Raw genomic sequence first — 24,748 nt, 5'->3', positions numbered from 1 at the left:
CAGAGGGAGTCTAGGCCTCTGAGGGCAAGAGAGCACTAAAGTTGGACAAGGACTATGGTTAGCCAAGTGGGGTCATTGACTAGCCAAACTGGAATCCTTTGTTACAGAGGCTACATTTCAGTGCTGGGTGTGGCTGCAGTGTACAAAGAGGGTCAGATGACCTAGAAAGATACAATGGCAACATCTCCTAAAATTTAGGGAGCTGCTATTTTGGGACTTGAAAATGTGTTTGCGTCATTACCTCCGGAATGACAAGGGGAACATTTTCTTACTCTGCCGTGAAGTCAACTGGGCAACCGGTTGGGAGATTTTTAGGCGGCAACCCCGAAACGGGAAAATGCTTATAAATGTGCCAAGTGGCACCTTCTGGTGCACTTTCCTCATGCAACAAGAAGTGACGCTGATTTTTAAGCTGGGAGAGGCTCATTTTCAGCTTCTGTCACAGGTTAAGAGCTATGGAGTGCTTGCTTTCCCTCCTATGTACGGTGCGGTGGCAGGAATGATGCCCTACACGCTACGCACTGCCCTCTCTCTCCCCTATGGCAGTATGTTATGCCCCACTAGTGGGCTTTTCATTTGACCAATGTACAGTTGTGTGGGTTCATGCGCGATCGCCGAGGCAAGAGCCTCTTGCACAGGTACTGGATTAGCTAGCGGCTAATCCCCCGCAGGTACAGGTGAATTCGGAGAGGTTTCCTGCCAGAAATCTCGTCCGATTCGAAGGGCAAGTAGCCCTACAGGTGCGGGAGCTCGAGGACTTGCTACGGATGCGACCGGCACGCGAAACGGAGCCCGAAACAGTAAATTACAGCCTGCTGTGTATTTTTGCAGGTTTAGGGTTTTGGCCCTAAATGGTCCCTAATGCCCCAAGAAGGTTCGGGGATGCGAGGGGACCGCTGTACATGTAATCTGGCGCATTTTCGGGGCTGAAGACAGAGAATTCAGCGTGCTGCAGATTCTCACCAGGTTTTGCAAAGTGCCCGTATGCGTCGGGAAAGTCAGTCAATGCGTGGGAATACTGACTGTGAAGGGTCCTAGTACAATTATGCTGCCGAAATCGGGCCGGAACAGTTGAAATTCAGCCCAGTTTGTGCGGGGCAGCTTGTAGGGAACCACAGCGTTTATTCCCTCTTTTAAACAATAAAGAAATACCGAAAGGGGCCCCTAAGTTAGGGGCCAATCTGGTGTCGGTCTACTCATACAGGTGCAATCTAGCAGCCTGTATCCCTCTCCCCTTTGTTGTGTCTTGAAAGTACAGGTAAAGTGGACGACAAATTAAATGGGTGAAAGCGAATAAGGTTTAAGTTTAAAGTCTACCGCCCTTTTTGGATTGAACAGGCCGGTTTCATGGTTCCATCGACGGGATTAAATCACTTTTTCCCATAGAAGTGAGCCTTGGTCAGTTTGGGCTTGAAGACACAGGGGATCATAGACCAGACACAGGGAATTGCAATTATGGCTGACAGACCAGATGATGTGACTGAAGAGGTTTCCTCTTCACAGGGTCAACAGACACATGAAGTGGGTGAGTCCTCAAGATCACCACAGACGGATGATGATATATTCAGGACCCAGTTGGCTACTGTTGTGGCTATGTTGACACAAGTAATGCAGAACCCGAGGTTTTTAGCCTTTCTGCAACCTCCTGTTGCGTCTCAGCAAGTTGAGTCACTGGATCATATTCAAAAGCCTGTTAAGGCTCAAGCACAGGTGATTCATACTGCGCAGTAAATGGAAACACCTGTACACTTGACAGAGAACATGCAGTCTCCACAACCTGTGCCTAAGGTGCAAGAACAGGTGGCTGAGATGCCAGTCTTTCAAGTTGTACCAGTTCAGCCCGCCACCTTTCAGCAGCCTATAGCTGGTTCTAATGGGCAGGGAAGCAACCTACAGGCTATGCAACAGGTCTTCCCACCACCTTCAATACACCCTGGCTATTTTGGAGGTGGATCGATATTCCAGAGCATGGCTGGTCATCCACCTGGAAATCAGTTTTACACGCCAGGAACAGTGTTCAGGGGGTGCTCAAACGATGATGCCTAACCCCGTGTATGGTGTCACGGGCATGCTACCAGGGTTTCAGAGCACTCAGGGCCAATTTGGGATGCCACAAGCAAATTTTGGTATGGCTGGAATTACAAATCAGCAACCAAATATGGCATTTCCAAGTCAACTTAATTGCGGTCAGGGAACACAAATAAACCCTAACAGTGTTCCCATGTTTCAGTCACTTCCATATGACAATTTAACGCCGCTGGAAAAGCCAACTCCGTACAAAGAAGGTGGCAAAGGTGTAACTTTCATGACCTTTACAGGGTTTGATGACAGGAAGAAGGCTCTCTAGACTCTCATTCCTCCAGCAGTTTGACAAGGCCTATGCAGGGGGAAACTTTACAGAGGCTTCAAAGGTCCGCAAGGCAGCCACTTTCTTGACAAGGAATGCGTGACAATGGTGGACAACTTTATTGCTTCAAGGCCAAGCTCCGTCCACATGGATTTACTTCAAGCAGATTTTTGCAGCAGCATGGTTATCTGATGACTTTGAAGCAGATGTCATGATAGAATGGCACCAACTTAATGCTGCTACTTGCAAGAATCTCGATGACTACAATCGGAAGTTTTGGAAAGCTCTACTTCCAGTAACGTCCTATAGGTTTGTGCCATTGACAGAACAGATTGAAAAGTATTGTTGTGGCCTACCCAAAGGATTGAGAAAATACTGCACGAAGACCAAAGTCACTACTTTGACGCAGCTCATCGAGGTAGCAAACACTGGCAATGGTTTGCTCAAGGGAGAAGACTGTGAATTCAATACTGGCGTCAAGGAAGGATCAACCAAGAAAAATTCAACGAAGAAGTATGTTCCCAAGGAGGCTCCGAAAGGGACTCGGGAGCCAGCCAACACAGGGAAAGATAAAGCCACGGCTGAATCACAAAAGGGACAAACGAAGAAATGGAAAAGACGTTTTCCTCACAAGTCGGAAGAGCAAAAGAAGGTCCTGAGGTCAGAGAACAAATGCTTTATCTGTGAGCAGCCTGGCCACATTGCTTACAACTGTCCTACAAAGAAAAGGTCAGCTGATTCTGAAGACAAGGAGGACAGGAAAAGGAAAGAAGCCCATGGCTGGTCTAGTGCCAGATATGGTGGGCGATAAGCCAAATTCAGATGCAAGTGAGCTTTGCAGAGCATTGGGAAAGGTCAGGGATCACACGGTGCTTATCTTCTTTAATCCAGGTGCCAAAGCCAACTTCATTTCCCCAGAATTGGCTTCAAAGTTAGGAATCAGACCTGAAGAGATGGTGTATACAGCAGAGGCAGGTTTGGCATGTCTTAGCCATACAGAGGCTGTGACACCCATCATTGGAAAGTTGCGTCTACATATCCAGTCCTATGTAGATGCTGAAGAATTTTACATCATGCCACTGGACGGATGTGATGTGTTGTTAGGTATTCCTTGGTTGTTTCGTGTACAGGGAGGGAATCATCGATGCCTACAACAAAAAGATCACTGTACAAAGCAGGCGAAAGACTCAAATTCTGGATGTAAAGCTTAAAGGGGAGTCTATTCCCACTGTATCAGCTTCTGCTATTACTTCTGTAATGAAAAAGCATCTTTCTGCGTACTTGGTTTTTGCACGTGAAGTGTCAGATTGTGATGAATCAAATTTATCTGTGCTAGATAAAGAAAGGTCAATGTTTTTACAACAGTATAGTGACTGTTTTTCTGATTCATTACGGTCTCAATTACCACCAGAGAGACCCGAGGACCATGCGATAGATTTGGTGCCAAGCAGTGGCCCACCAAATAAGCCTCCGTACAGGGTTAGTGCGGCTCAGCAGAAAGAGATAATGGGCCAAGTACAAGAGCTGTTAGAAAAGGGACTGATTCAGCCCAGTTCATCCCCATTCTATTCTTCAGTGTTGTTCGTGCACAAAAAGGATGGCTCATGGCGTATGTGCATCGACTACCGTGCACTGAACAAGAATCCCATCAAGAATAGGTTCCCTATACCTAGAATTGATGATATTATGGACAAATTAGAAGGAGCAGCTATGTTTAGCAGGATAGATCTAAAGAGTGGGTACCATCAGATCCGCATTAGGTCAGAGGATGTGCACAAGACTGCTTTTAGAACAACGTTTTGCCTTTACGAATTTTTAGTGATGCCCTTTGGTCTCACAAATGCTCCTGCTGCGTTCAATAGGATGATGGACAAAATTTTCCGTCCACACTAGCAGTTTGTTGGTACATTCTTTGATGACATGATAGTCTACTCAAAGAATGAAGAGGAGCATAGGCATCACTTGGCCATTGTGTTTGAAGAGCTACGCAGTCATAGGTTGCTCATCAATGCAAAGAAAAGTGAATTTTTTCTGGAAGAGATACACTTTCTGGGACACATTGTCTCAAAGGATGGTGTCAGAATGGATCCTGCAAAAGTTGAAGCGATCAAGTCATGGCCAGATTTGAAGACGGTGCATGATGTCCGAAGCTTCTTGGGACTATGCTCCTATTATAGAAGGTTTATCCGAAATTTCGTTGAGATTGCTTCACCTTTACATGCTCTTGAAAAGAAGGCAGTCACCTTTAGATGGACACAGAAAGAGATTTCAGCTTTTAATCTCTTAAAGGAAAAGATGACTTCGGATCCAGTCATTGTGTTGCCAGATCTTAGGAAGTCATTTGTGGTCAAGTGTGACGCCTGTGGTAGTAGCATTGGTGCAGTGCTAATGCAAGATGGCAGGGTAGTAGCCTATGAGAGCAGAATTTTGAAAGGGCCAGAGATGACCATGCAAGTCTATGAGAAAGAGTTACTGGCTGTGATTCATGCGCTCTTAAGTTGGAAACACTACCTACTAGGTGCAGATTTCGTTGTTCAAACAGACCATCAGACATTGCGATACTTCTTGACACACACAAAGTTATCTGAGAAGCATATGCGATGGGCAAATATCTTGTCCATGTTCCATTTTCAGATTGTGCATGTGGAAGGCAAGAAGAACGTTGTGGCTGATGCCTTGTCGGAAGCCACAAATTTCAGCTGTGTCAATTCCTTATCATGAACTTGATGATATGAGAGAACAGTATGCAAATGATGAAGATTTTGCAAGGGTCTTCGAGCAGCTAATGAATGGACAACGTCATGAACACTATCTTCTCAAAGATGGGTTCATGATGATGCATGGCAGATTGGGTGTCACAAAGCCATTGTGACGCAAAGTTATGGAAGAGAGTCATATCCCACCGTATGCAGGGCATCGTGATATCGATGCTACAGTTAAAGCGGTTGAGACATTCTTCTACTGGCCTACATTGAGAAGAGATGTGGATGCCTTTGTGCGAGAATGCCTAATTTGCCAGAAGGTCAAGTTTGACAGGCAAAAGGCACCAAGGTTATTGCAACCACTACCTATTCCAGATAAACCATGGGAAAGTATTGCTATGGATTTTATCTTTGATCTTCCGAGAACGTAGACAAGAAACGATGGTATTTGGACCATTATTTGTAGATTCAACAAACAGGCTCATTTTATTCCTGTCAGGAAGAAGATAAAGCCAGATCAGATGGCACGCTTGTTTATGAGCAATATTTTCAAGTATCATGGCATGCCACAGTCAATTGTTAGTGACCGTGATCCACGCATGACAAGTTTGTTCTGGAGAGGCTTGTTTGAGAATATGGGCACAACGCTCAAATTATCCTCGTCGTTTCATCCTCAAACAAATGGGCAGTCAGAAGAGGCAAATTCTATTGTCCTAGATCTGCTGAAGTGTTATGTGTCAGAGCATAAAGGTAAGTGGGAGCAGTATTTGCCATTGGTGGAGTATGCATACAATAATACAGTGCATTCATCAACTGGCAAGGCACCTTTTGAGATAGTTGAAGGTGGCAAGAAAGTTCCTCCCATACTGCATACAAAGGACAAGATATTTGAAGCAGATAAGTATGTTCATGACATGGATGAAATGTACAAGAAGGTCAAAGTGGCCTTAGAAAAGACTCAAGCAAAGCAACAGAAAGCAGTTGATCGTCACCGTCGTGAAGTGGTATATTCACTTGGTGATTGGGTCCTTTTGCGCTTTGAAAAGGCAAGGTTAAAGAAGATGAAGGGCAAGAAAAGACTGTTTCAAAGCTCAGCATGCGTTACTATGGGCCTTTTCAAGTGTGCGACATAATCAGTGATGTTGCATATAGGCTGAAATTGCCTGACAGTTGGAAGATTCACAATGCGTTTCATGTTAGTCTTCTCAGACCCTATGTGGGTGATGTGCCAGAGGATATGCCAACTGAAGATCAGCCGGAAGTCGAGGAACTTGACGAGATCTTGGTCCGTAACAAATTTTGGCACATAAGGAAAGAAAAGTGAAAGGCAAGGTTGCTAGGCGTTACTTGGTAAAGTTCAGAAACTATCCACCAATGGATGCTAAGTGGATGGAAGAAGGTGAACTTGCAGAGTCACCAACTGTGTTATCACTTTACTGGAAGCCTTCGATTTGCAACCTACCTTGACCCCTTGAGTTTCAGAGCTACATGGATTGTCAGTGTGACAATGGCTTTTGAAACAAATGATGTACATGGTATTTAAAGTGAGCTCAAATGAAATACCTGTTACATGAATGTTAGAGCTGTACAGATTGTCAGTTTGGCAATTGCTCTTATGGAATGTCAAAAGTTTGGTTAGTGCTATAGAAGTGAGTATCTCTTGTCAGTTTGTCAAGGATACAGTAATTGCTTCTATTAAAGAGTACATGTGTAACTGCATTCTTAAACTGTCGGTTTGGATATGCTCGAAGTCTTACGGGATCCAAGGTGTACTATAAGACAGTGGCAAAATGTGCAGCTACCATTTTGTCATTGGAAAGTTAGCGACTCAAAGCAATGGCAGAGTGCGAAGTTACCACTATGTCACTGGGACAGGGTTCACACGCAGGCAATACATGAGTCGACGAGGTGTTGACTACACCAGGGTTGACAATGAGCATGTATGTGTCGTACATGTGTCGACAGGTGTTGAATACATCAGTGTTGACCGTGAGCATGTACGACATAGATGCAAACGAGGACGTTTGAGATTTCAAGAGCGGGGTATGTCACCAACGTGTGACTACTATCTATCCTTTTTGTTGATTTCTTTCTTATTATCTATTTACTTTCACTTTTTGGAAACACCCCTCGGGAAATCTAACAGCCCTGCATTGCATAGCTAGTGTGGAACTGTCCAGAGGGAGTCCAGGCCTGAGGGGAAGAGAGCACTAGAGTTGGACAAGGACTATGGTTAGCCAAGTGGGGTCATTGACTAGCCAAACTGGAATCCTTTGTTACAGAGGCTACATTTCAGTTCTGGGTGTGGCTGCAGTGTACAAAGAGGGTCAGATGACCTAGAAAGATACAATGGCAGCATCTCCTAAAATTTAGGGAACTGCTATTTTGGGACTTGAAAATGTGTTTGCGTCATTACCTCCGGAATGACAAGGGGAACATTTTCTTACTCTGTCGTGAAGTCAACTGGGCAACCGATTGGGAGATTTTTAGGCGGCAACCCCGAAACGGGAAAATGCTTATAAATGTGCTAAGTGGCACCTTCTGGTGCACTTTCCTCATGCAACAAGAAGTGGCGCTGATTTTTAAGCTGGGAGAGGCTCATTTTCAGCTTCTGTCACATGTTAAGAGCTATGGAGTGCTTGCTTTCCCTCCTATGTACAGTGCGGTGCCAGGAGTGATGCCCTACACGCTACGCACTGCCCTCTCTCTCCCCTATGGCAGTATGTTATGCCCCACTAGTGGGCTTTTCATTTGACCAATGTACAGTTGTGTGGGTTCATGCGCGATCGCCGAGGCAAGAGCCTCTTGCACAGGTACTAGATTAGCTAGCGGCTAATCCCCCGCAGGTACAGGTGAATTCGGAGAGGTTTCACGCCAAAAATCTCATCCAATTCAAAGGGCAAGTAGCCCTGCAGGTGTGGGAGCTCGAGGACTTGCTACGGATGCGACCGGCACGCGAAACGGAGCCCGAAACAGTAAATTACAGCCTGCTGTGTATTTTTGCAGGTTTAGGGTTTTGGCCCTAAACGGTCCCTAATACCCCCACAAGGTTCGAGGACGCAAGGGGACCGCTGTACAGGTGATCTGGCGCATTTTCGGGGCTGAAAACAGAGAATTCAGCGTGCTGCAGATTCTCGCCAGGTTTTGCAAAGTACCCGTATGGGTCGGGAAAGTCAGTCAATGCGTGGGAATACTGACTGTGAAGGGTCCTAGTACAGTTATGCTGCCGAAATCAGGCCGGAACAGTTGAAATTCAGCCAGTTTGTGCGGGGCAGCTTGTAGGGAACCACAGCGTTTATTCCCTCTTTTAAACAATAAAGAAATACCGAAAGGGGCGCCTAAGTTAGGGGCCAATCTGGTGTCGGTCTACTCATACAAGTGCAATCTAGCAGCCTGTATCCCTCTCCCCTTTGTTGTGTCTTGAAAGTACAGGTAAAGTGGACAACAAATTAAATGGGCGAAAGGAAATAAGGTTTATGTTTAAAGTCTACCGCCCTTTTTGGATTGAACAGGCCGGTTTCAAGGACTCTTCGCCGGCCCACTCTGATGCGTGGATCATGAAATACTAGAACTTCATAAAGGTGTGCAGTCCTTGCTTCTTTGGGCCGCGCCGAAAGCAACACAAAGGGGTCTGTGGCTGCTTCAATGATCCAACAGCGTCTATGGACGTAGGTCCACCTTCATCAAGAATCTCCCAAGGAGAAAATTTCCTGAAACCACTTCCAACACAAAAACATGAACATACCCATTCTATGTAGAGTGACTTGAAAAAGATTGTGCATGCAATGTAGATGAACAAAGAGACGGAGTGCCAAACCGTTCATCAAACATACGCAAAAATTGGAATCGAAACTTGTCTTTTTGATCTAAATCTATCAACTGTGGCAAATCACAATGGAAATGCCGATGTTTGATGGTCAATCTTTTGTGCCCTTTCGGTGATTGTGTCATGCCAAGGAAGAGACATGGAATGTGAATTCCTTGAATGCAAACTTTTCTTCTTTTCAAGTGAGTTCCGCATACATCCGTGCTCATCAATGAGTGAATCATGTGCATCGTACAATATGGCATGCTTGTGGAAAGGGAACACATAAAGACGGTGACGAAAATACAAGAAATCGTCACGAATGAAACACTCGAACAATGCGTGCTGGCTAATCATGTGAGAACTACGAGGTTGGGGGGCTGCGGTGTGCGGAGTTTAACTGCTGAAAACTGAAAACGCTATTGCTAGGGATGGTTCTGTCGCCGGGAATTTGCAAAACGCTAATGTAGATCTGCAATTGCAAAAACGCTAGGCTGATCTGTGATCTGCAAAAACGCTAGGGCTGACCTACTGTCTGCAAAACGTCAGGGCTGATCTAATGAAAAACGCTAGGCCGGTCCTGAGCCAAAACGTTGGTCTTGCTGAGAAGGTGCACTGTGAGTGGTTGGACTCCTGCAGCCTCTTCTGCCAGAAAGTGCTAGCGCTAGCTTTCTTATATATTAACTTGCCAAAGTTGCCCTACCCAGTTTCTCAACAAAGTCACTTAATAATAATAAGTGAAAAATGGCTAAAATAGGAAAATGGGTTCTCTGCACTGTAAATGCTCCTGATGGGTACAGCTTGTAATCTGATGATCATGATGTGTGCAACCAGAGGAAACGCAACTACTCCAAGTGTCTGGACATGCACAACCTACGAACATTCTCACAAAGGTGCCAGAATACTTTCTAAGCTGAACTGAACCCTAGTCATGAAGTAGCTTGTCCACATGCACATAGCGTCAGATGTGCACGTGACACACAAAGATGCAACTCCCCAAGGGTCGAGTTCTCTCTAAGGCTCTATGTTCAGATGCTCTCCAAAGACTGGCCCTCTAATCGCTCCGTTGGCACCCTTGTGAGCCTGTATGTTGGACCTGCATGCCGAGACACTTTAGAGTAGTTGCATACCTTCTAATTGCACATGACCATAGCCAGTGTGTGCTAGATGTAGGCATTGGGGATTATTCCCATACGATTGCATTAGTACCCAACCTAGATATTTATCTGCATGTGAAGCACCTCTTATAAGTGAGTTTATTAGCTTATTAATAAGTGAAATTTTAGTGGCATTGCCAGACCCGCCTTTATTTCCATGTATTATAAGTGACTACAATACCCCATTAGCCCCAACGCTTTAAGTTTTCAGCCATAACCTCGCCGTTTCGTCCCAAATCCAGCCATCTATACCAACGTTTTCAGTTTTCAGCCCTAGCCTCGTCGTCAAATCGCAGCCCCAACCCAAATCAGCCCTTGCATTTTTAGTTTTTTGCCTTTAGCCTCTGAGATCCAAGCACCAGTAGCAAGATCCCATCGGCATCTAAGCATCTAGGACCATTGTGTCAACACTTGTGCAATCTAAAGCAAATACCTCTCTAGCGATAGAAAGGGGAGGGGTTTGGGACCCCACTAGTGTTAGTCTTCTTTCTCTCTCTCTTTCACTCACAAAAACTTCCCTCACAATACCATACTCTTCTCCCTCTAGTCTTTGTACATCTCTTATGAAGTAGAAGGAACTCTCTCATTCAGTAAATTGGAACCTTGAGCATGCACTGAGCACTCATCCTGAGCATTCACCATCAATCACTTCCGCTACACATTACAATTTTGAAACATAGTGCAAAAACCCTAATTTGCTTCTGAAAACCCTTCTTATATTTTAAATTGTCGGAATCAAAATCCGTTCACGTAAATACACAGGGGCTCGTTGAGAGGCACGACTTTGTCTTCTTACCTCGTATCAAAATTCTCATTAGTTGAAGAGATTTTTAGAGACCTCTACCACACACAAAAGTGCCAAAAAGCATGTTTTTCAGAGCTTTCAAGGGCAAAAACGAATTCATGTTTCTTTGTCTCCTCCTTTTGTTGTCATTTGTTCTTCATCCGCCTCCACAACTTGCCGTTGTAAGTTCACGGAGGACCGGTTTGCTTGTCAGAACAGCAAACAATTGATTCTCTGATACCATTGTAACCGACATGGGGCAGCACGTGCCAACTGAAAGAACAAAAAGTTCCACTCCGAGATGCCTTGGCCCCAAAACCCTGGCACCCCTTCCGGTGTTTCTTTTATACTGCTTGACAAAAGATGTAACCGCAAAGAGCTCTAACTTTGCTTCTTCACACGCAAGAATGCCAGAGAGAGCCCCCAAGGCTTGTATTTAAAGGCCCTTGGCCCCAAAAGCAACAAATATGAAAAGCTAGATCCCCAAAAGCATCACTTCTTGAAAGTTGACACCCATGAGGCTGTTTCCTTGTTTTTCGAGTCGTCCGTATAGTTCGTGTTTAACGCGACATCCATACAGTTGCACGTCAGCATCTTTTTATGGTTCACTTTTGGTCCAACCACTTCAGGAACTTTAGAACAGGCCTCCTTCAATGAAGTTGCCACGTCAACACTTTTGTCTCACTCAATCTCCACATAAGTGCCACCATGTGTTATCCATCAATACAGCTCTCCTTAATAGATCTAAGACGGCTTGAAAGCGTGAAGTAGATTACGTAGCCATACATTGGCATCAATGACTGCTTTGGAAACAAGATTAACATGGGCACAACCACGCACATAGCATAGGAAGAGAAGTTGTCCACAAATTCCAAAACTGGACCATCCATTACAATACTGAGAGCACATTTAACTAGTCACAAATGAAGTTGTTCAACCTGCAATCTCGTTTTCACAACCCAAAGGGCATTAGTGGCAATGTTGGTGGCACCTCCAGCTCCAGCTGCAGCCAAAATGTTGGCACCTAGCGACACCTTCTTCATTTTCACCTGATTACCATGTTCTGTACACCAAAAAGATGTTTTGAAGTCATGAACAGCAGTTAGTTAAAGAACAGATTTCTAGCAGCTCTCCCTCTTTTCTATAAGGAGAGAGACATCAGTAATAAGGAGTCACAGCATCAGTAATAAGGAATCAAAGCTAATATACTTCTTTCTATATTAGCAAAAAATTTCCTGAAATAACTTAGCGGGATAGGAGTCAATCTCTCTAGCTCTTTGCAAAAAGAAGCAACTAAACTATCTTTAGAGTACATGGACACTTTATAAACTGAAATCCACACCAAACTGAAAGTTTCTAGTCAGCACAATATCACCTCATTACAACAGCTCTAAAATGACTGCTAACGAGTACTTTTAAGAGCAACTATAGACACAAAATGTAGTTGTTTATCCAAGAAGACACAAGTATTTCATCCGTAAAGGCATGTACATAGCTACTTACGATCAATAAAAACATGCTCCGTCTCCAACCGACTTTTTAAGTGGCCGTATACTGTGAAATAGACCTGCAATAAAGTGAAAAATAGATCTAATTAGAATTCCAATTTGCAACAAAATCAAGAGAAACAGCCTCCCAAAACTGGAATAACAAAGAACGAAGCATAACTCCAGCTTAAATATGCCTATCACCAAGTTGGCAGCTCACTACATATGTATCAAAGAATAAAGACACTGCAATGAAAGGCATTTTGAACCAAACATAGGAAGTCCTTGGATAGTCATTTTTTTTCATTCCACTAAAGGAAGTGGTAAGTTTCTTCCTGCAAAAAGTACAATCGTAACAAACCGCAGCCCGTCCAGAGAGACATGATTGTAAATTTCTGGGCAGGATCAAAAATCACTAATAACTGTCTATTCACATTCTTAAAACATCAAAATCTGCTGTTTTTACCAGATTCAGCATGTGTAGCTGTTGCCAGTCATAAAAATGCACTGGTGCTGATCCCAAAATGTTTTTCAAAAATTCCGTATATGTAAGCTATCTTCCAGTCATGCCTGGAACACTTGGGATAATGAAGTTCCACACATATACACCATGCACTCGCACACGCACACGCACACAAAAGAATACAGCAGTCTGTGTACCAAATCTCTGTCATGGCTCCAGATATGCGAGGACTCAACCTCAGTGAACCCTAGAACTAAAAAAGTATTAAATAGAAAGAAACTACAGAAAAACAATTTTTGGAGCATATGTAGAATGTAAGCATACACATACACTACTTTTTGCATGAAGATTGAAGATGCGCGATGGGCATTGCATGTGTTGTGTCATGGGGACATATAGTACAAACTTAAAGCCCGTGAGAGTCTAAGATAGCTTAGGGGATCTTTATTTGGCATTATTGTGAGCCTGTTTGTAAGATTTGCACACCCAAATGAAACAGGCCACCAACATCCAACAACGAAACCAGAACTTGGGAGCTTGACACCTCTCTTGCCAGTCCTTGCCAAACTGCTACTGTATCTCCCAGGGACTGATCACTAGCAATAAGGGCTTTTTGGAGATATTTTTCTCATTTGCCGTCTGTTTTCGTCATTGTTTTGCCCACCTGTACTGCTGGCAGTGTCATAGTGCATGCCTCTTGGTGGCCCCAAGAGGCGACCAAACTGTAAGAGAGGCAAGGGAGAACCGCTCTGTGTGTGTGTGTGTGTGTGTGTGTGAAGGGGCTGTATTCTGTGTGTGTGTGTGTGTGAAGGGGCTGTATTCTGTGTACATAAGAAACCTCTAGAGATGCTCAATGCCTATTGCCTAGAGGAAGTACAAAAGTGTGGTAACAATGTGCATGCTATGTAAACCTCAAGGTGGTTTGTGCGATGAATGCCACGTGATGTGGGCATGATCCCAACTGAAAAAAACTGACGACCTCTGTGCTAATTTTCACCTGCACGAGTGCTTACAAGAAGAAAAACAAACAATTTCAACAATTAGTCATTAAAAATTAGACTACATCAAGGTAATCCGACTTGAACAAATCCATAGGTGTGCACGTGGTCCTTCTTGCAGCCAAGCCGGCTCAGATACCATAAAACAAAGACGCGGAGAGGATTTCTCGATTATACGGGCCACCTATAGACACGCGTCAACAAACGAACCACCCAACCGTAGCCACCATTCAGTAGCACCCCCGTGTTGGGGCAGCGTCCAAGGACGTAGGCGTGCACCTGTAAGACCGAGCGTCCCATACCACCCGGCCTCACCTCCTCGAGGTGACCTCGCACACCCCTAGCCTCACAAGCTGATCACTGACACTTTGCCAGTGATTAGCACACTCCTAGCCTCACGAGCTGATCACTGGCACTCTGCCAGTGGGGGTCAATAACTACAAATGAGGCCTTGGCCTCCCTTTTATGATAGTGGCCGGCCACACTGGCCGGGTTCACACTACATCCGCCCAGACACCAGACGCCCATACTGACAATGTCTTAGCCAGGTCCCCTCTCCTGTAAGCGAGACATAGCTCTCTCTCTCTCTCTCTCTCTCTCTCTCTCTCTCTCTCTCTCTCTCTCTCTCTCTCTCTCTCTCTCTCTCTCTCTCTCTCTCTCTCTCTCAAATAAAGGACTATATTCTGTGTACATGAGACCTCGAGAGATACTCAATGGTCTATCACCCAAAAGAAGTACAAAAGAAGAGTGACAATGCGTAGGCTTTGTAAACATCAAGGTGGTTTGTACGATGAATGTAAAATAAACCACCCTTAGGGTGCATAATTCCATGTGATGTGAACCTGATCCCGACGGAGGAGAACTGTCAACCGCGCCCATGTGTGAAGGAGGACGCATCAACCCTCCCTATAGGAGCCGGCTAAAGAATCCCACTGACTGCGAAAAGTATGCAGCAGCTCTCTCCAAATGGCTGTTAAAATGGTGGATGTAGGGGAGGATTGTGAGCCCAGAGTATGGGCACATCTTTCACTTGGTCCAAAGGGTGATGCTAGATATTGTGGTCAAAATTGTCTCGCTGGCAAAAACCCAACTGGTGACCTACATCTAAGATCATTTGTAGAGTGCCCCGTCTATAACCTAAGGGAGTAAGCAAGAAGACTGGATTTGTAGGCAATCCCTGAAAAAAGGTGTGACCCCGGAAATTGCAAAGGCCATGCAACTGCTCCCCACGTCACCAATCCAGGCAAGTGACATCATCTAATAAATTACTAAACGGTGCATTGTTATTGACACAAATTGCTGACGTGTCAAAGCCTTGAAGAATGGAGCCAACTTGCAGATCCTGGCCGAGGGGCCTAAACCCTAAGAAGAACAAGTAACAGAAGAAGAAGTCCTACCAACTTATGGGTACCCCGTCCGATGGGGCCCCAAGTGACATAAAGGATTAACATAAAGCAGGACCCACGCACACACAAAAAGAACTACGTAGTAGCTCATAACGTGGCAGCTGTACAAAAATTCCGAAAATTGCGCTGACGTGACGACGTGGCAAGCTGTACGGATTTCCACGTTTTGCGCTGACTGCTATACGGAATTCCGTGATTTACGCTGGCAACTTTTTGGCATTGCTTTTAAACCAGAAGCTTTTGAGTTTGAAGGCTTTTCATGTAAAAATGCTTTTGGGGCCTAGGGCCTTTAAATATGAGGCTAGGACTCATTCTTTAGCATGCTCCCTGGAGAAGGTGCAGAGACTGGAGTACTGGCTTGTGCTGTGTTGATACAATATAAAGAAACACCGAAAGGGGCGCCAAGGTTTGGGGCCAATACTCTCTGGGGTAGAATTCCGCCACTCCGTGTCGCCTCTCTCAATTCGGTTGTTATTGAAGTGCTAAAAGTTTGTTCAGCCTATTCTTTCTATTGGCACGTGGTGCCCGCCTTGTGATAGTGGTATCAGAGCATCAAGCGTGTGCTTTTCTGAAAGCACACCGGTCCTACAAAAGAGCAGACAGAGCTCTTGGAATTTTTACTTGAAGAATCTTCGTGCTCCGGACCCGGACCTATTAGCGACTCCCACCCTTACTTCATCGCGCATCGAGCGCGCTCCCGTCTTCACCGCTCATGTTTTACAAGGCATAAGCCATAAAGATCACTTGCAAAAGAAGGATCCAAGATTTGTTTCGAGTCACTGTTTTTTTCAAAAGCAGTGCCATGCAAATGTTGATGTCTATAGCTACCAAGCAACACACTCCAAGGACTTGGCAAGCTTTCAAGAAAATCTTTGCCCGAAGTTATATGGTTTGTGACAAAGTGGGGTATCCTGAAATGCTTGCCATGGAAACTGTCACCAGCGTGTGACTACTATCTATCCTTTTTGTTGATTTCTTTCTTATTATCTATTTACTTTTTTGGAAACACCCCTCGGGAAATCTAACTGCCCTGCATTGCATAGCTTGTGTCGAACTGTCCAGAGGGAGTCCAGGCCTGAGGGCAAGAGAGCACTAAGGTTGGACAAAGACTATGGTTAGCCAAAGTGGGGTCATTGACTAGCCAAAGTGGAATCCTTCGCTACAGAGGCTACATTTCAGTTCTGGATGTGGCCGCAGTGTACAAAGAGGGTCGGATGACCTAGAAAGATACAATGGCAGCATCTCCTAAAATTTAGGGAACTGCTACTTTGGGACTTGAAAATGTCTTCGCGTCATTACGTGCAGTTTGACATGGGGATCATTTTGTTACTCTGTGGCCAAGTCAACAGAGGCTGCAGGTGAGATATTTTTAGACCCAAGGGTCTAAAGCGGGAAAATGCACAAATGAGTGACACTTGGCACTCTGAGGCCAGTTTACTACTTATAGAGAAGGCAAAAACGTGATTTATAGCTGGGAAGCTCATTTTGCAAGTCTCTGTCACAGGTTAAGAGCTATGGAGTGCTTGCTTTCCCTCTTATGCACAGTGCAGTGCCAGGAGTGATGCCCTGCACGCTACGCACTACCCTCTCTCTCCTCTATGGCAGTATGTTATGCCCCACTAGTGGGCTCTTCGTTTGACCAATGTACAGTTGTGTGGGTTCATGCGCGACTGCCGAGGCAAGAGCCTCTTGCACAGGTACTGGATTAGCTAGCGGCTAATCCCCCCACAGGTACAGGTGAATTCGGAGAGGTTTTACGCCTGAAATCTCGTCCAATTCAAAGGGCAAGTAGCCCTAGAGGTGCGGGAGCTCGAGGACTTGCTATGGATGCGACCAGCACGCGAAACGGAGCCCGAAACAGTAAATTACAGCCTGCTGTGTATTTTTGCAGGTTTAGGGTTTTGGCCCTAAACGGACCCTAATACCCCCAGGATGTTCGGGGACACAAGGGGACCGCTGTACAGGCAATCTGGTGCATTTTCGGGGCTGAAAACAGAGAATTCAGTGTGCTGCAGATTCTCGCCAGGTTTTGCAAAGTGCCTGTATGCATCGGGAAAGTCAGTCAATGCGTGGGAATACTGACTGTGAGGGGTCCTAGTACAGTTATGCTGCCGAAATCGGGCCGAAACAGTTGAAATTCAGCCGAGTTTGTGCGGGGCAGCTTGTAGGGATCCACAGCGTTTATTCCCTCTTTTGAACAATAAAGAAATACCGAAAGGGGCGCCTAAGTTAGGGGCCAATCTGGTGTCGGTCTACTCATACAGGTGCAATCTAGCAGCCTGTATCCCTCTCCCCTTTTGTTGTGTCTTGAAAGTATAGGTACAATAGACGACTAATAATGGGTGAAAGCTAAATCAAAGGTTTGAAGTAAAGTCTACCACCCTTTTTGGATTGAACAGGCCGGTTTCAGAAACCCTACCAGATTATAACTTGAAATTTCTCGACATCTCCCAGTAGATGTCTCTTCACGAGCACATGACCTTGGAGGTTTAGTGCAATTGCTATCTTGGGACTACCATCGCCGCCAAAGAAACACTGTTTGTCCAAGAGCTGATAGACCATACAGTGCTCGGCTACGACCCTATGGAATGAACCTAACCCTAATTTTTTGGTGTAGGTTTCAGGATGGAAAGTCAGTCGACCTTTCGAGCTCGACTGATGTCGAGATTGCTTTTTAAGTTTGAAATCTGTTTGAGAACTTGTTTGGTGATCCTGATTGGAATTTGTTTGAAATGGATGGTATCTGTTTTGAGCCTGTCTTGGTGCCGATTTGAAATGTTTGACTCTGGTTTTAATACTCCTTTCAATGATTGGTGATTTTACTCCAGGGTGGAGTAGTGAGAAATAATGTTTGAAAATGCTATTCATACTCGTGGCCCGGATCCTTGTGGTTATTTGCAGGGGGAATATTGAATGATTGAAAAGTGTTGTTTTTACTCATGGCCCGGACCCTTGTGGTTATTTACGGGGGGGGGGGGGGGGGGGGGGGGGTATTGTTGTTGTGACTCCCGGCCCGGACCTGGATGGTCATGCGGGAGGAGTATTAGGAAGTCTGAGCAGTGGTTACTCTCATCACCTCCAAAAGACGCAGGCTGCGGTCTAGGGGGCGTTTGGTTGTATAAGGCCTCTATATCTCATGGCCCGGACCTTTTTAGGTAATTTGCGGGAGGAGTGATGAGGGAGTTGTTGAACAGCTCATGGCCCAGACCTAGATGGTTATTTGCGGGGGGGTGTTCATCAGCGGCTTTATGTTTCTATGTCTTGTAGCATGCACATGTGAGCATTTGTGTTGCATTGTGATGTGCCAACCACTGAATATTCCTAATTGGATGAGATTGCCTGGGTATGTAATTTTAGTGCATCAAGACACCCATGGAAGATCAATGCGGTCTGGGTGTGATGGCTAATTTTTCTACGCCGGAATATCAGGACTTCCGATCTGGACGAAAGGAGAAGCCAACTCCTTGATCAAAAGAGCCGAAAGGAGAAGCTAACTCCTTAACAAAAAGAGCAAACTGATTGTCCCTCGGAAAATTTTTGAGCTAACTTGAGTTGTTTTGCAGATATGCTGTAATCGCGGATGATTACTTTCTTTCAAGAAGGGGGGATGTCACAAACTACTGACGTGTCAAAAAGCCCTGAATAATGGAGCCAACTTGCAGATCCTGGCCGAGGGGCCTAAACCCTAAGAAGAACAAGTAACAGAAGAAGAAGTCTACCAACTTATGGGTACCCCGTTCGATGGGGCCCCAAGTGACATAAAGAATTAAAATAAAGCAGGACACACACACACACACACAGAGAATTACGTAGCAACTGGTGGCATGGCAACTATACAAAAATTCCCGAAATTGCGTTGACGTGATGACGTGGCAGGCTGTACGGATTTCCACGTTTTGCGCTGACTGCTGTACGGAATTCCGCGATTTACGCTGGCAGCTTTTTGGCATTGCTTTTGGACCAGAAGCTTTTGAGTTTGAAGGCTTTTCATGTAAAACTGCTTTTGGGGCCTAGGGCCTTTTAATATGAGGCTAGGGCTCATTCTTTAGCATGCTTCCCGAAGAAAATGCAAAGATTGGAGTACTGGCTTGTACTATGGTGATGCAATATAAAGAAATACCGAAAGGGGCGCCAAGGTTTGGGTCAACACTCCGTTTCGCGTGTCGTCTCTCTCTCTCTCTCTCTCTCTCTCTCTCTCTCTCTCTCTCTCTCTCTCTCTCTCTCTCTCTCTCTCTCTCTCTCTCTCTCTCTCTCTCTCAGTTCAGTTGTTATTGAAGTACTAAAAGTCTGTTCAGTCTATTCTTTTCTATTGGCACGTGGTGCCCGCCTTGTGACAGATATATCTACTAGTACTTCTCAGAGAGCTTGAATGCCCACTCTAATCAACAAACAACAAGCTGCCATCCACACTGGCTACACATAAGGACAACCCAAAAGCAGTGCCTCAAAGACTCACGCTCTAAAGTACATCTCCAACAAGTCAGGTCATGATCGGTGATTGCCTATTGAGTACCAACAAGCAACCTTGCATGTGCTATCATCCACATGAAAAAAAATATCATGCAATTGATCCAGATGGTCCAGATGCATGACCAAAATATCTCTCTCTCTCTCTCTCTCTCTCTCTCTCTCTCTCTCTCTCTCTCTCTCTCTCTCTCTCTCTCTCTCTATATATATATATATATATATATATATATATATATATATATATATATATATATATATATATATATATATATATATATATATATATATAAAGAACAGTTACTATATACTGAGTACAAAGAGACTTCTAGAGATGCTCAAGAGAGCCTGTCTTCTACAAACTGTGGATGATCACTGACAAGGTTGTATGTACATCAAGGTGGGAAGAATGATGAATAAACCACCATGGAGGGACGTAATGCCACGTGATCGTGCCTCAATCAATACTAAAAATAATTGTAGTACACGCCCATAGTCGAAGAAACTGATGTCGTCTCCTCTCTGTTGCCTTAGAGAGGCCAGCTGATGAAGAATCCCATTGGCTGCGCAAGGTATGCAAAAGCTCAGACCAAACTGCATCCAAAGTAGTGGTCACATGGGAAGGACGACCACTTAGAACCTGAGCTCAGCGAGCCTTCCATATAATCCACAATACTATGCTGCATATCGTAGCAAATAGAATATCACGAGGCTGTATGTCAAACTCATGTACTAAAGAAGGCACCATGTTCAGTGTGCCCCATCTATATCCCAAGGCTGTTAGCAAAAATACTCTCTCTCTTGTTGGGTTAAAGGCCTAAATAACCCCCTTTTTGTACATTTTTTAAAGGTCACTTATAATAAAAGTGGGAAAACCCAAAACTCACTTATTGAGTTTAGTGAGTTTTCCCCAAAAACGTGAGCCCTCTCTCTCTCCCTCTTCTTCTGCTAGCGCTTCCTCTCCTGCTACTCTTCGCCTCCCCTCTCTGCACACACACTGCACTTCCTCGCGTGCTCTTTCACTTGCATACACCGCCGCGCGCTCATCAACTGGTATCAGAGCCCGATTAGGGTTTGTCCCCAAACCTGCAAACGCTGAATTTCAACCAAGAAGGTCAACTTTATCGCGAGATTTTGCAATTTCGTCGCCAAAGGACTCATCCCCGGACACTAGAGAGCTCCCGGCAACCCAAATTGACCTAAAACAGGCTGAAATTAGGTCAAAAACAGGAAATTACAGGTTATGACAACGAAAATACAAGTTTTGCAAATGATGTATTAAGGTGTGGGAATACTTTTGCTAAGTCTCCGCTACCCGAAAACCCTGAAGCCGAAAAACAAGCCCTAGGACAGATGTTTTAAGCAAATTTCAGATTTACGCAGGTTTTTGCAAGTGTTTTTATGGTGCGATTACATTCGGGAAAGTGCAAATTGATGCAATCTACACACATTTGACAAATTTTGTCGATGTATGACCATTTGTGGCTCAATTTCATGCAATTTTGATGCTACAAATTGGGGCTTTTGCGCTTACATGCTTCTAAAGGCTGTGTATTAGCCTTATGTATGTCTTCTGAGGCTAAAAACAACTAAATTCGTTGTTTTCGAGCACAAATTCGCTCGCTGAAATTTCCAGCGCATAAATTTCAAAAATTAAATTTTGTACCCAAATCGTCCTATTTTGCCCCAAATTGCTCCTGTGACCATTTGGAGCTCTAGTGCACATGTCTGTGAGGCTATACTCCGATTTTTGCGCATTTTGCCCAAAAATTCAGCGTATTATCCCTCTTATTTCGTGCAACTATGGCCTCATCTTCTTCGGATGTGAAGAACCTCTTCGAGATTAGGAGGGTTTGATGGTACAGGTTTTGATCTTTGGAAAGACAGGATTCAGGGAATCCTATTTCTTAAGGATTGCGAAGGGGCACTTGAACAGGTGAAGCCACAAAATATGACAGATGAAGCATGGGTTAGCATGAACAGGAAAGCCGTTACATACATTAAAATGGCCATGACAGATGAGACCGTCATTGATGTGAAAGGTCTCACGACTGCTTTTGATGTGTGGGAGAAGTTAAAGAGAATGTATGAAAATACAACACCTGTCAACCAGGTGCACTTGATGTGAAAACTTGTTGGCATGCAACTAGATGAGTCCAAGAGCGCGGCAGAGCACTTGTCATTGTTCGCAAGTACTTTGTCGCAGTTACACGATTCTGGCTTGCCCCCTTTTGATGATAAGCTGAAAGCTATCTTCTTGCTTATGACCTTACCTGAGTCATGGGAAACTTTGGTGGTTTCATTGTCCAATAACCCCAATTTGACTTTTGATGGTGTTAGAGGTTCTATCTTGAATGAAGAAATCAGGAGGAAAGCAAGTGGTGAGGGAGGCAGCTCTGCCAACATGGTTAGAGGCAGGACAGAAAAGAAGAATGCTTATGCACAAAGGAGTAAGAGTAAGAGTAAAGAAAGGAGAAATGCAAGCAAAGGCAAGGGTGATGTGACTTGCTATCAATGTGGAAGGAAAGGTCACAAGAAACCCGATTGCAGGTACTATAAAGCTGAGTTAGAAAGAAAAAAGAAAGGCGGAGACAAAAAGAAAGAGAAGAAGGAAGTCAAGGCAGACGCACAGGATAGCTCAAAGGACAAAGAGAAGGCCAATGTGGCTTCTAGTGTCGTGATTGAGGAGCTGTCAGATGTAGAGAACATCTTGTGTGCCACTTTGTCAGATGATGATGCTTATGACTTTGATGCCTCTCTAAATGTTCATTCACAGGACATGCAGATCACCAAGAGTGATCTTATTGATGCTTTGTTGACTGTCAATGATGCATTGTCCCAGACTTGGATTGTTGATTCCGGTGCTTCATTTCATGTGACTCCTTTTTCTCTACTTTTGATGCAGGCAAGCGTGGCCATGTATACCTTGGAAACAATCATGCATGTTCCATTGAGGGTATTGGCACTGTGCATCTCTCCATAGATGGCACAAATGAGCTTGTCTTGCGTGATGTTCGATATGTGCCGGGAATCAAGAAGAGTCTGCTTTCTGTTGGTCAGATGGATATGCATGGTTACAGCATCTTGTTTGAGAGAGGGTCATGGAAAATGACCAAAGGCTCAAGGCTGATTGTAAAGGGCACAAAGAAAGGGACACTTTACTACATGCATGGAAAGGCCATGTTGGGCAAGTTTACTGCATTGGCTGAAATTAACTCTCACATGGAGTTGTGGCACAAGAGGCTTGGCCATATGAGCCAAAAGGGCCTTTCTAAGCTTCGAACTTTGAACAAGCTTGATGCTAAAGGCACAAAGCTTGATTTTTGTAATGAATGTCAATATGGCAAGCAAGTAAAGTGTTCTTATTACTCTGGTGTCTCTCGTAAATCTTGTGTGCTTGATCTTGTACATTCTAATGTATGTAGCATGCCTACTAAGTCTATGGGTGGTGCATGTTATTTTGTCTCCTTTGTTGATGATCATTCTAGGAAAATTTGGGTTTATTTGCTTAAGTCTAAGGATGAAGCCTTTGCTGCGTTTAAGAGATTTCATGCATTTGTGACCACCCAAACAGGTAGAAAGCTAAAATGCTTGCGTACAGACAATGGGGGGGAGTACACAAGTTCTGAATTTTAACAAGTTTTATGAAAATTTGGGCATTAAGAGGGAGCTTATTGTGCCATACAGCCCCTCTTCTAATGGTGTGGCTGAAAGATTTAATAGGACACTTTGTGAGAGGGTGAGATGCATGCTATCCACAGCTAATCTCTCTCATGGATTTTGGGGAGAAGCTTTGAAAACTGCAGTGCATATATGCAATCGATCCCCTCACATGTCTTTGAAAGGTGACATCCCTGAAGAGGTTTGGTCTGGCAAGCCTGCTTCATATGATCACTTACGCATTTTTGGTTGTGAAGCTTTTGTGCATGTAGACTTGAGTTGAGGAGTAAACTAGATGCGAAGTCCATTAAAGGCCTCTTCATGGGATATGGTGAAGAAGGCTTTCCATTACATTGGTATCAAAGCTATTGGTTTCTCTTTTCTTACTTAAGAATAGAGGTCATTAAGTTTTCCATGAAAGTTTGAACCTATTCATTGCAAGAGGGTAAGTGGGACAGGGATCTATTATCTTGGTTGAAAAGGACTTAGTTCAAGGTACACCGTTGGGAACTATAGACTTAATAATTGAGTCTTTCGGGGTTTGCCTTTGGCTTAACCATTATTGAGCTACTAGCAAGCTCAACAGGAACCATAATCAACCGGGCAATGTTAGACTCTCTCCACTACTCTTTGCAACCACTGCTGTGGCTACTTGAGAGCTAATTTTCAAAGGTAAAGAAGAGTAGAAACTAAGGTTTTTGAGGGTACCAAAGCGCAAAGTAGCATACAAATAAGTTTAATTATCATGGCCGATAATAATCAAGATAATATAATGAATATTGGCAACTTTGATTTTGCACATGAAGGTGCTATCGATGATGCCCCAATGTTTGTGAACTATCTTGTTACTAGGCTGCAACAAGCTATGGGAAACCCTGCCATGCAAGCCAAAGTGTGGTGTTTGAGCCAGATAATGTTGGACAGCAAATTGAGGCTCCTAAAGGGCATTTGCAGCCAAGAAACAATGCTGAAAATGGTGCTGAAAATGATGTACAGCAGCCCATTGTTGATGATTTTGTAGTGCCACCTGATGTAAACCCATTGCCGGATAATGTGGATCATTGGGTGAGGCGCTCTACTCGTCAAAGACGGCATGTGAGTCGATATGACCCCTCTTTGCATTACATTATGTTGACAGATGAGGGAGAGCCTCTTACGTATAAAGAGGCAAAGACATGTGAGCACAGCGACAAGTGGGAGCTTGCTATGCAGGAAGAGATTAAAGCTTTGCATGCTAATCATACTTGGGATTTGGTTGAATTGCCCAAAGGAAGGAAGGCTATTCCTAACAAATGGGTGTATAAAATCAAAACTGTTGATGCAAAACCCAAGTATAAGGCAAGGCTTGTGGCAAAGGGATATGTTCAAACCAAGGGCATAGACTTTCAGGAAGTGTTCTCTCCTGTTGTGAAGATGACCACTTTGCGTGTATTGTTTGCCATTGTGGCTGCTCTTGATTTGGAAATGGACCAAAT

General features: G+C 44.4%; 1 protein-coding gene across 3 annotated transcripts in view; it reads right to left on the bottom strand.

Annotated features, from left to right (window-relative positions):
• LOC147445801 (nicotinamide adenine dinucleotide transporter 1, chloroplastic-like) overlaps window positions 1-24,748 on the bottom strand; it is a 49,774-nt gene that overhangs the window by 5,468 nt on the left and 19,558 nt on the right. For all 3 annotated transcript variants that reach the window (XM_086525185.1, XM_086525187.1, XM_086525186.1), the window contains exons 5-6: window positions 12,299-12,362; window positions 11,734-11,858 (exon numbers count right to left, since the gene is read on the bottom strand). In XM_086525185.1, the coding sequence (XP_086381311.1) occupies window positions 11,734-11,858; window positions 12,299-12,362 (189 nt within the window). The remainder of the gene's footprint in view (window positions 1-11,733; window positions 11,859-12,298; window positions 12,363-24,748) is intronic.

Source organism: Adiantum capillus-veneris, chromosome 12 (genome assembly GCF_014529385.1).
Source record: "Adiantum capillus-veneris isolate H3 chromosome 12, ASM1452938v2, whole genome shotgun sequence".
NCBI lineage: Eukaryota > Viridiplantae > Streptophyta > Polypodiopsida > Polypodiales > Pteridaceae > Adiantum > Adiantum capillus-veneris.
The sequence above is the reverse complement of the archived record's forward strand: the minus strand, read 5'-3'. Positions and strand labels throughout refer to the sequence as shown.